This window comes from Nelumbo lutea, chromosome 1 (assembly GCF_056320005.1).
Source record: "Nelumbo lutea isolate HS-2025 chromosome 1, American lotus-T2T, whole genome shotgun sequence".
Lineage (NCBI taxonomy): Eukaryota > Viridiplantae > Streptophyta > Magnoliopsida > Proteales > Nelumbonaceae > Nelumbo > Nelumbo lutea.
In genome coordinates, this window is record NC_142684.1 from 104996430 (window position 1) to 105009514 (window position 13085).

Here is a 13085-nt window from a genome sequence, read left to right on the forward strand (position 1 = left end):
GCTTGAACCAACTTTTCTTTCAGAATCTTGTCCTCTCTCCATTTAATAATCTCCTACGTCTCTAACAAGTAATAACCAACCAAATCTTAATATCTTACTGAACCTCCAAATTCCCTACGCCCCATAGTAAAACTTCATTCGTACTGTTTCCAGCATTTTTAATTGATTCAGCTCTACCTGTTTCTTTTTCTATCCATAAATGCTTTTCTTGTATATTCTTTCCTGCTAGAAAAAAGTAAGCCCAAATTTTTATCATTTTGAACCTCTTTTTCTATGACTACATTTATGTCTGTCCTTTTGTTTCATGCATGGGTGTGCCACATTCAGCATCTTCTTGAGTCGATGTTGACTCCTCTCAAATCCATTGCATACCTTTCTACTTCTGTCACCCCCAAATTGACACCTACCATGTAATTCCTATAGGCTTGGCAATTTCTCAAAGCATTTTACTAAAAGTTGCATGTTCTTCACCCTCTCTTCCCTTTATCTTCTCAAAACACATTTTTGTCATTTGCAAATCGCAGACAAGAAGTATCTAAGGGGTGAGTGACTAGGGATCATTTGTAAATCACCTTTATTTTTTATGTAGAGAGGTCGCATCTCACACCTAGGTGTGACAATTGGACAGGTTTGGTTGGGTTGAGCTTCAACCTAACCTGTCGGACCCGCTAATCCATTAATGACCCATTTAGGAAAATTTAAATGGGTTGGGTTCAACCCAAAACTGCCTTAACCAAATCCAACCTGCCCAAACTATTAATCCTACATGCATAAATTACATAAAAATATAACATGAATTACATAAAATTATACATAAATTACAGAAAACTATAACAAAAATTATAAAAAGCATAGAAAACAAAAACAAAAAAAAAAAATCGTAAAGTGACAAAGTTGAAGAAGAGCACGAGCAAGAAATGAATCTATCATTCATGAGTGGCAATGATATCTTCAATCCATTCCCATGAGAATCCTTGGACGCCTCTTCAAATTCTGGTAAGATTAAAATCCATTCCATAATTCTTTTTCCATTGGATAATATAAGTTGATCCCTGCACTTTGACTGGTCTCAAAAAAATTCTTCTCTCTTCCAGATTTCGCAACAAATAGCAAAGGGAACACATCTCCATGCAATTTTTGCCCTCCTATTCCCTTAAGTTTTAACCAACTGAAAACATCCATAGCAAGGGAAAAGAGGAAGGGGGGATAGTAGACTCTGTGCCTCAACCCCCTTGTTGGGAAAAAATCTTATACTATCCCATTAGCTAAAACTGAATAGAACAGTTTGAAGACATCATCTAATCCAAAGCCTCCATCTAGCCCAAAACCTGCACCTTTCTAAAACCTTCCACACAAAAGGACTAGCCCATATGATTGTAAGCCTTTTCCAAGTATAACTTACACAGCCAACATTTGTGACAAGACTTTGTCAGTTCTTCAAGATATTAATTTGCAATTAGTCTTTTGGTGTATAATCTGCCTATCTTGGACAAATACCCCTTGATTTTGCATGATTGAAGAAGGGAAAGCCTCTTTCTACATCAATAATAAAACTTTTGCAATGGTTCGGTGTCGATGGCTATGGCGAGGGGGAAGTAGAACGATAGGAACCTTTTCCCGTTGCCAAGAGGTTGGTTGTATCATCCCTTGAGCTATAGGATCAGAGCACCACTCATAGAGGGATTTTAGCAATCACAAGGAAGCCAAAGAAGAGAAGATGGTTTTATCATCGATGATCTTTATTGATATATCATATGTATTTATAGGCTCATGGCCATCACAACTAATCATGAAGGATGATTGGCAATGATTACATAGGTGATCAAAATGGCATGATTTCTAATGATTGCCCTGTCAACGGACTGTTAGCAGCTCTTGTCCGAGTAATGATTCAGGTTGTTGATGTGAGGATAGCCATGTCATTGGCTGGAGTGGATGCTGCATCTCTGTGCTGGCTTCAGGGAATTTAGCATGTAACATCCCTTCTCCCTTTGAAGCAGCCTTGTTCTCATGGCTAGCATTTGTGATCTGCTTGCAGAGCTTGCAGGTGTTCCACCTTTTATGAATAACATTGGTTGTTGAGGTGTCCAAACACATTATGTAGAGGGATATGGTAGCACTTTGGAATTTTGTTGACTCCCTTGGTTACTGCCTTTCTTGCTGGATAGCATTGTCCAGAAGCATATATGGCAACTAACTTAACAACAAGCTTGATGGAATCCACAGCATGAGATGCACCCTCATCCCTGGTCATATTATTATAAAATAAGTGACCCTAAGCTTCTCTGTGGAGGAAACCGATTCACTTACTAGTGTTTTAAAAGTGCAAGGTGCAAGGTGAGGCGCACACCTTTTTGAAGCAAGGAACAAAAATGCAAAAAAAGAAATTTTAAAAATTTAAAATATTAAACTTAATATTAATTAAAGATATAAACTTAAATTTTAAAATAAATGTTTTAAAAACGTATTATCTCAAATTAAAATACATAAATATAACATGTAAAACATATTCAAAATGAAAATTAAAAAATTGTAGAGAAGATGGGCCGAGTGGCTCATAACCCACAGCTTATGTTTATGTTTTCTGTTATGTTTAATTTTATGTTTATGTCTTTTTCTGTTAACAGGCCCATGTAGAGAAGATGGGCCGAATGGCCCATAACCCACAGCTTATGTTTATGTTTTCTGTTATGTTTAATTTTATGTTTATGTCTTATTCTGTCAATGGGCCTGTTAACATTAGTTTATGTTTATGTAATTAGCTGCCGCCCAACTAAGGGCTAACTTGTAAATTACTTAAAGTTAGTGATTAAGTTAATGAAATAGATTAGGGAAAGGAGAGAGCTGTATGAACAACTCATCTCTCTAAACCCTTCTCACATCTGACTTCTTTTTCTTCTTCTACTTCTTGCTGTTTTCTCTCTCTCTCTCTCTCTCTCTCTTTTTTTCGAATTTCACAATTCTTTAATCAGTCCTCTCATTCTTTTGGGACTGTTTTTCTTCTTGGTATCAGAGCAGGTTCCTTTTTCTTCCTTTCTCCTTTTTCCCTTTTTTTCCCATACAATGTGTATGGAGAGCTGAATCGAATGAGTGATTGAAGAAATTATTCGGCCCAGTTGGTGGTGGTTTTTTGGAGAAAAGGAAGATGTCTAGTTCATTATTCTGGCAGTCTTTGGAGTTTTTTGCCCAAAACTTTAAACAACTGGAGAGTTCTGATTGTGGGTCCCACAGGGAGCTTCACCTTGGCACCCAGTGACTGAAGGGGACCCCTTTCATTTTTTTGAAGGTCGATCCATACCTAGTACAGTTCAGTGAATCCTACAGGGAGCGGCTGCAGTTTTCCTATTTCTCCTGGGTTTCGGATGAGACGTAGCTGGCGGCTAGGGTTTCGTAAAGGTTGGTACTTGGTGTCTATTTTTTTCCTGTCTTCATTATTTGCCATTTGAAGTTGTTTTTGATGAAAATGGATGTCTCTGGAATGGAGAACAAGTTGGGCTCAGAGTTCAGATTCCATACATGTTCTGGGAGCACCTGGCGATTCTTTATTGGCTATGACCACAGTCAAGCTTGATGGGACTAACTATCTAGCATGGTCACATTCTGTAAAGATACATGTTTGTAGTAGAGGCACCTGGGGATACATTTCCAGGAGTAAGAAAGCACCTTAGGAAGATGACCCATTGTATGAGGAATGGTTGCAAGAGAATTACACTGTTATTGGATGGTTAGTGAATTTGATGCAACCACAAATTAGTCAGCACTTTTTGTGGATGAATTCAGCTAAGGAAATTTGGGATAGTGTTGCTGAACCCTATTCACAAAAACTTAATGTGGGCAGGGCATATAAGCTAAGAAGTGATGTGAATAATCTAAGGCAGGGGGAGAAACCTTTTGCAGTATACTTCTCAATGCTGAAATCTTTGTGGCAAGAGATTGATCTCATGGAAACAGTTGTCTGGGAAAGTACAGATGATGCTGAGACATACAGGAAATTAGTTGAGAGGAATAGGGTTTTTGAATTCCTGATGGGGTTGACTCCAAAGTTCGATATTACTAGACAGAATATCCTAGCTAAGGATAATGTATCCTTGTCTTCGGCTTATGCCATGCTGAGCAGTAAAGAGAAGGGCCCATTAATAGAACAAGACATAAAAATAAAATTAAATATAACAGAAAACATAAACATAAGCTGTGGGTTATGGGCCATTCAACCCATCTTCTCTACAAAAATAAAATAAAATGTAACATATAATACATATTCAAGCACATAGAACTCTCAATCTCTTTATTTATTTATTTTTCCAATTGCATTACTTCAAATAATTAATGTGATGTTAAATATTTTGCTTTCCTGATTCTACGAGCCACCTTTGTACCAAGTCCATATTAGGGTCTTAACTTCTTACCCTAAAAAATAATTTTATAATTTTAATTGTCTTTTAAAAATGTCTTTTATTAGGATGAATGAATGAACAACATTAGCAAATAGGGGTGCAAGTTGAGTACCTGTTGAAGAATTTACACAACATTGGTTTTAGCCGCTTAGGCAGGCCAATTCATATTTTAACAGATGCTCAGCCCTAGCCTGCCCACATTGCAGCCGTATTATATGTATACTGTTTCTTTACATACTTCAATAAAAGATTTTAATCATTACCGATAAAAATGGTATGTTAAATAAATGGTTCTTTTGTGGTGAACGTTTTATATTTTGTATTTTACAAAAATGGTAAACATAACAGAATGGTGAAACAGGATTCATGTAGCTGATCCCATATAGTTGGGATAAGGCTTGATGATGATGGTGAAGATATTTTTTTGATACTAATAATTAACAAACAACATTTTATTAAAAATTGGATATTGGTGTGGACTAACAGTACTCTATTTACTTTTTGACCACAGGGATGTTGGTGTCATTGTAAAAAATGTGGATATCACTAGCGGAGAAGTCCTTGTGAACCTAAATGAGGAGTTGCTTTTTAAAAACAAGACTCCGCCAGAAACCTTTCTTCAGGAAGACATGGCTGGAGAATCCACTTTGGACTCTGTGCCAGCTAAGAATTCACAGAAAAAACAAAATGCTCTTCTATTACTTAAAAAGTACACTCCTGTGTTTCCTGAAAAGGTTAGTAGGCTTTAATGTTGAACTTTGGAGGCATGGTACGGACTTCTTGTCTTTCCTGTCATGTTTTTCTTATGTCTCAGATCTTTGAATCTTGCTTCTTGGTTAGTTTTATAATTATTATTTTGATTTAGTTGTTTATAGCATTTAAATACACCCTTAAGCTTTCTTACATAATAATCCTTTCTGTTTAGTTTTTCTAAATTGATCAGAAGTTCCATCCTTGCAGTTTTGAGAGCATGTGGCTGAGGAACTCTGATCTGAATTGTTCAACAGATAATTGGTAGAAATGTTCTCTTTTTTATAATAAATACAAAAATTATTGTTATGTGGAAATCAGCAAAGGCAGCGCGGTGGTGTGGACAATATGGGAGGAAAGGAATGCAAGAATCTTCAATGAGAAGCATAGGCCAGAAGAGGCTATTGTGGAGGCCATAAAGATAAAAGTTGCTCATTGGGTAAAATCACTCCACCTCTTTCAAAATATCTCAATTACTGATATTGTAAGAGCCTATAATGAAGTGGCACACATTGCTGAGAAGAAGGAAAGAAAAGTGATGGAATGGAAGCCCCCGGGCCCCAACAAGTTAAAGCTGAACTTTGATGGGAGCTCTATAGGAAACCTGGCTATGGGAGGAAAGGAATGCAAGAATTTTCAATGAGAAGCATAGGCCAAAAGAGGCTATTGTGGAGGCCATAGAGATAAAAGGTGCTCATTGGGTAAAATCACTCCAGCTCTTTCAAAATATCTCAATTACTGATATTGTAAGAGCCTAGAATGAAGTGGCGCACATTGCTGAGAAGAAGGAAAGAAAAGTGATGGAATGGAAGCCCCCGGGCCCCAACAAGTTAAAGCTGAACTTTAATGGGAGCTCTATAGGAAACCTGGCTATGGCAGGCATTGGTGGTGTAATCAGAGATTCCTCAAGCAAAGTGTTGGCTTTGTACTCAGGACCTTTAGGGGAAGGAGACTCCTTAAATGCTGAATTGTTAGCCCTGCTGCAAGGGCTAATGATTGCCAAGCAAGCTGATCTTAAGAACTTGGAGGTGGAAGGGGACTCAAAACAGTGATATCATGGACCAATTCAAGCAGTAATGTTCCTTGAAACTAAAGACATCCATTAAGGGAGATAGTAAGCATAGCAAGGGAATTTAATGCTTCATTCACATGGGTGAGGAGAACTGCAAATGGAATGGTTGACTCTCTAGCTAAACAGGGAGTTCAAAGGCAACAGCTTTTTTGGGCTTTATCGTAACATTTTCTGTTGAATTGTCTGCACTCTTTTTGATGTAACTCTATTGAAAATAAACTATAAAAAATTATTAAAAGAATAAAATTGCAAATAAACTATCCAAACGAAAAAGGAAACTGCAAATACAACATTAGGTAACCAGATATCGCTAAAGCAGTGAGATCCAAGAGCACCTAACAGAACTCCCCTCCACGAACACTTCACTCCTATTAAATCAACTATGATTCCATTTATCTAAAAAACAACTAAAATACCAAAATCACCACCCCAACGAAACCCTTTTCCTCACCCAGTTAACATGCCATGAATTTACTACTTGTTTTCTATACACCTTGCAATTTTATAAAGCAAAAGACTCCATCTTTAATGCATAATTCAGAATAAAAACTTATACAGCCTTGGATTCAAACATCCTTCAACATCAACGACCACCCTTATATATCATTCTGATCTCTACACCACTTCTTAGGAATCAACAACCTCCTCAATCTCATTAAAATCTGAACTTGTAAATTTATGATTTCCCCTTCTTTTCTAATTTGAAGAAAGCTTTCCTTGCAAACTCTCCACCACCTAAAAAGAAAAGCCCCAATCTCCCATTTAGCTTTAGTTGTTTTTCACTCACCCTATTGAGATCTGATTTCATATCAATCTTGATTGTCCATAATTAATGACATGATCAGAAAATGAAAGGAAGTGGTTGGGACTTCCTACTCAAAAAAGACTTTGATGTGCCAAAGTTGGACTCCCCTAGAAAAAGGGGTTCATAGAACTTAATTTTGATGGAAGTAGCATGGGAAATCTAGGGCCATCTGGAATGGGAGGTACTTTCAGGAACGAAGATGATTATATAGCAGCTTTATTTTCAGGACCGATTGGTTTAAAGACTCTCTAAGGGATTTGCACTTCTTTTGACCCAATTCACAAAGGAATTTGCTTAGCTAACCCATCCACAAAGGAATTTGAACTTCTTTTGACCCATTTCAGCTTGACTTCAATATCCCTAGTCAACCATTTAAATTTCATCTTTTCATTGTTGTAATGCCAAACATGAGATTTCTCTTCCTTCAACCAGCCCACCACTAACTTAGAGTCTCCCTCTATGACAAGTTTCTTAATGCTCAAATCCTTGGCCTTTTGTACACCTTCTACAACTGCCATAATCTCAGCTTGAATAGTCACCCTGATCTATCGGACTAGAGAAATGAGCGATCACATTCCCATCTCCGTTCCTTAAGACTCCTCCAATACCCAAGGGCGCTGGGTTCCCCACTCTACTCCCATCAAAGTTCAATTTAATAAACCCACTAGGAGGGACCCAAACATGTATGGAAGAAACAATAGGTGGAGTAGACTTTGCAACTTCCTTCCATTTCCTTAGCAAATCATTAATTGAGAAGTCATTAAACAACTCAAAAGACTTAAGCCAATGCACTACTCTGATGTGAATCACCTCCAAGGTGGACTGTACCCTTCTTTCCTTACCAGCAAAAATTCTCAATTTCCTTTCTTCCTAGATCGTCCAACATGCTGCAGCCCTTATACTTCTCACATAATTCTCCCCATTTTCACTGGCTACCTGAAAAAAGAAGTAAACAGACTTTGCACATTCGACGGGGGAATCCAACTACAACCAAAAAAAGGAATCGATCCAATCCCAAATACAATTACCAAAATGGCAAGAAATTAATAAGTGGTAGCCATTCTCACCATTAGCTTTGCACATAACACGCCAATGAGGAGACATGCAACTTTTAGGTCTTCTTTTTAAGCAAGTCACAAGTATTGATTCATTCCAGAAAAGCTTCCCAACAAAAACATCCAACGCTAGGAGGAATAGAATTGCACCATACTTCCTTAACAAGGAAAGACAACCCAAGGGGAGAGTTTTGTTGAGTTAAGGCTTTAAAAAAGGAAGCATAAGAAAACTACCCAGAGGGTGAGACCAAATCCTAAATCAGGATTTGTAGGATCCAAGTAAACCCCTTCATGGATACCCAAAACTGACAAACTGCTATTTAAATCTGAATCCCTTAAATTAGAGGAGTTTAGATGAGAAAGAAGCCTAGGTGACTCTAATTGCGGAGGAAAGAATGTTAAGATGTAGGGTTAAGAAAGAGCTGGAAGAAGTTCTTTTAAGGGAAGAGATTTATTGGAGACAAAAGTCCAGATACAAGTGAACAAAAGAAGGCTATGGTAATAAAAAGTGCTTTCATGCCTTGGCAAATGGGAGGAGAAAAAACTATGTGTCTAGCTTGGAGATAGAAGGCAGGAGATAACCAATTAGGATGAAATTGCTAAGTTTTTTGTGGACCATTTCTAATCAATTTGTAGGTGGCCCTTGAATGAGAGAATGAGTGTGGAGGGATTTGAGTTGCCTTGTGTGGAGAATGAGTTAGCAAATTGGTCGGCAAGGGATTTTGATGAAGAGGAAATTCGGAAGGCAGTATTTTTTAGTGGTTAGATCCAAAGCCCCTGGACCAGGCGGTTTTACAATGTTTCTTTTACCAGGATTGTTGGGAATTGTGAAAGATGAATTGTTTGAGGTCTTCATTGAATTTGCAGAGAAGCATAGAGTTAGCCCAGGGGTGAATGCAACCTTTCTAGCTCTTATTCCGAAGAAGAATGATGCTAGTCATCCAAAGGACTTTAGACCAATCAATTTTATAACTAGCATTTACAAGATCTTAACCAAGGTTCTCTCGTTGAGATTAAAATTAGTTCTCCCATCTTTAATCAGTCAAAATCATGGGGCTTTCATTTAGGGGAGGCAGATAGTTGCTAATGAATTTGTGGAGGATTTGAAAAGATTGAGGAGGAAAGGCTTTGTGTGTAAGTGGACATGGAGGAAGTTTATGATCTAGTGGACTGGACCTTCCTTATTGGGGTGATAAAAAATCATGGGTTTGGGGAGAGATGGTGCAAAACTTAGGTGGAACCCTCCATCAGACCTGCAGAGCCTTTTTTCCCCTTCTTCAGGTGGCACATGAAAAGGGGAAGGACTATGTGGAGAGGTCTGAGGGCTGCAGTATGCTGGAAATTATGGGAAGAAAGAAATACTAGGATCTTCTCAGAAAATGAGAGAGGAGCTGAAGATGTGAAGGCTGTGATCCACATAAGGGCAGTACAGTGGCTGAAATCACTAGAGCTATTTACAGACTACACAGTGGAAGACATGCTGAGAAAGTGGGGTAAGATTGCAAATTGCACTCAGATCAAACCAGTAATAAGGGTGTCTTGGTCTCCCCCACCTGTTGGCTTCTTAAAGTTAAATTTTGATGGGAGTTGTAGGGGGAACCCGGGACAATCAGGGATTGGAGGTGTTTTTAGGGATGAGAACGTGGTCATTTCTGCCCTGTTCTCAGGCCCAATTGGTGAGGGGGATTCCCTTAGAGCTGAGATCTTGGCAGTTATGGAAGAAGTTCAGAAAGCCAAGGAGTTGAATGCCAGGAAACTCATAATTGAAGGGGACTTGGAGGTGGTGATAGGGTGGCTGATTAAAGACAACTGCGGTTTATGGAATTACAGAAATGAAAAGAGGAAATTCAGGTGGCTGGTGTGGGAGATGGAAATCAGGATGTGTTGGGTTAAGAGGTCAGCTAACTCTTTGGCGGATGGATTAGCTAAACAAGGGATAGAAAGGGAAGCAATGTTTTGGGCTAAGCTGTAACTTAATTGTTTCTTTTGTTTCCTTGTTTCTCTCTTTGGAGGGTTTAAGTTGTACTCGAAAGATATGAGTTTTTGTCTTCCTTGCTGTAAATAGTTTGATATTTCTATGAATTGAATGAATCTGTTATTGATCAAAAAAAAAAAAAAGAGATGGTTCAAAACCGCAAATGGATCTTTGGTTGTATTAAGTCTTGCCACTATTCTATTTTGGTCAACGGGATTGTTAGAGACTTCTTTCAAACTTGTCGGGGATTAAGGGCTTAAGGCAAGGTGATCCTCTCTCACCCTTTCTCTTCACCCTAGTAGCGGATATGTTTAGTAGATGATCTTAAAGGCTGATAGGGAGAATGTAATAAAAGGATGGAAGATCGGAAGGAATAGGGTCCCAATTACTCATCTACAATTTGCTGATTATATATATATATATATATAATTTTTTGTGAGGGCGGAGAGCAAAAATTGGTAAGGAATTTGAAGGAGTTTGGTGAAGAAGTTTGAGCTTATCTCTAATCTAAAAATCAATCTTGATAAGAGCTATATAGTAGGAATCAACTTGGAGAAAGAGGAATTGAACTGTGCTGCAAATATTTTAGAGTGTCCTATTGGTAAAGAGAGCGGATTCTGGAACCCAATAGTGGAGAGATGTGCAAGGAAATTGGCAGCTTGGAAGAGAAATTATGTATCTTTGGTAGGAAGGATTATCCTGATTAAATCAACACTTGCTAATTTGCCAATTTATTTCTTGTCAGTTTTTAGAATCCCTCAAAAGGTAGCTAAGAAAACTAAGAAGGTTTTGAGGGATTTTTTGTGGGTTATTGGAAATTTGGAATTTCCAAGAGGGAGGTTTGGGTATTGGAAATTTGGAAATGTGGATTGAAAGGACAAGGCTTTGCTAGGGAAATGGCTTTGGAGGTGGCTGATGGAAAGGGATAGATTGTGGCATGAAGCAATAGCCAACAAACATGGAAGGTTGGGAAATGGTTGGTATATGGGTGTATCTACCAGAGCTACTCTGGCCTCGCCGTGGAAAGCTATTCATTGTGTTCTGCCTCACTCACTTCATTTCATTAGCTATTTGGCTTTGTTTTTTTCCTTTGTTTCGGTGCAAGTGGACTCTACCAATGGGGGTTAATATGCTATTTGATCCTTCTTTGTTTACTTGGCCAAAGAAGAGGAGAAGAATAATATGGAGAGGTGTTAGAGCAGCTTTGATTTGGACCATTTGGGAAGCAATTGCTAAAAGTTCTAATAGAGAGGACAGAGTGGAGGTTGTTTGGGTACCACCAATTGAAGGTTTTGTTAAACTGAACTTTGGTGGAAGTAGCCGAGGTAATCCAGACCCTTCTGGAATCGGAGTTTTGAGAGATGGAGAAAGTAAACTTATAGCACTCTTTTTTGCCATTGCGGGTACGAGTGACTCGCTCAAAGCGGAACTGCTTGCTGCGATACAAGGGGTGCAGATTGCCAGTGAGCTAAAGTTGGCAATGTGGTGATTGAAGAGGATTCAAAAGTGGTGGTGAAGTGGTTAAAGACCAGAATCCATAATTTGGTGCTACAGGAGTGAAATGGAAAAATTTAAATGGCTTACTAGGAATATGAATTTGAGGATACAAAAGGTGAGGAGAGCAAATGGGGTGGGTTGTTTTATTCTGGGCAATTGTAATTTGTTTTATTGTTTGAGAGGTAGCATCTTGTGCCTCTCTAAGGGGTGCTTATAAAGATGTTACATTAAGTTTGTTAATAAAATTTAGGTTATTTATCAAAAAAAAAAATGTTGTAGACTGTTGTGGATTCAATGACGGAGAAATATTTTTTAGATCAATAACTGGTAAATTAAGATTATAAAACAGATACAATAAGGTACATAGGGTGAGGTAAACACTCTTAACTCACCCTTAGACAGAAATCAGTTACAACAAAGGCCATTATAAATTTCCCCTTCCCACCCCTTGTTTTGCAAGTGTATCTGCAAAGGAATTAGCAGTCCTCTTTACCCATCGGAGCCTTACTTCCATGTCCCTGGTCAGCCATCTGTACACCATTTTTTCATTAGCAAATTTCCATATCTCATTTTCCTCCTTTAGCAGCCAGCCTATAAGAAGTTTAGAATCTCCCTCAACAATTAGCTTTTTAATATTCAACTCCTTTGATCCTTTAATGCCTTCCATTTATATTCAGAGGATTCATCATAGGAAGATAGGGGAAGGTAGTCTCCCATTCATAATTTATTGATGATACAGTTATTTTGGGAGAGTATCATAGAGAAGACATATGGTCAACAATGTTATATGAAGCTGAGTGTTGGCCAGTCAAGGAAGATGTCCAGAAAATGAGTATGTTTATGGTCAAGAAGCATGGAGTATGGTAGTGTATTACAGGAACATATTAAATTGGTGCTTCACATTTATTTTATAAAAAAAATGTTGGGCATCAAATGAGATGCATGCACCCTGTATAATGTATATAAAAATTAAAAAGTGTATGCATCATCATGCAAAGCGTACACTTTTGGCTGTCAATATGCCTTAGGGCATTTTGTTAAGGCCTTGAGTGGAGATGTACGCCCCTTACTTCTAAAAACTCTGTTTGGAAACGAGGAATAAAAGAGTGTAGAAAGGCACCTTGAGGCCACTTTTTTTTTAAACTATTTAGAGATACTTGTTCATAGATCATGAATTTGGTATTGGTGTTAAAAGAATTTAAGGGCACAAGGCAATAGATTTGACAGAGACTTTGTCAAGATGTGATGCATTGATATTTTATATTTTGCACCTATTGTTTCGCTCTTACTTTGGTTTTGTATGTACATAAAATTTAATCCTCTTTACTTGTAAATATTTTTTTTTCATATATTAATAAATTTATTTCTTCCTGATAAAAAAGGTAGTTGCAGTGGTATTTCTCTGTTTTTAATTATTTTACTTCCAAATGTGCAAAGGACAAAGGTAGATCTGGATGGAGGTGACAGTAATTTTCATATATTGTCAGCAATTTACATTCTTTTCCTTGTTTTACCTGGTTTGGTCCGTCATTGAAGT

General features: G+C 37.9%; 1 protein-coding gene across 3 annotated transcripts in view; it reads left to right on the top strand.

Moving 5' to 3' along the window:
* Positions 1 to 13085, top strand: part of SAB (HYPERSENSITIVE TO PI STARVATION 4) — a 108895-nt gene that overhangs the window by 42082 nt on the left and 53728 nt on the right. For all 3 annotated transcript variants that reach the window (XM_088967119.1, XM_088967126.1, XM_088967166.1), the window contains exon 5: positions 4906 to 5128. In XM_088967119.1, the coding sequence (XP_088823245.1) occupies positions 4906 to 5128 (223 nt within the window). The remainder of the gene's footprint in view (positions 1 to 4905; positions 5129 to 13085) is intronic.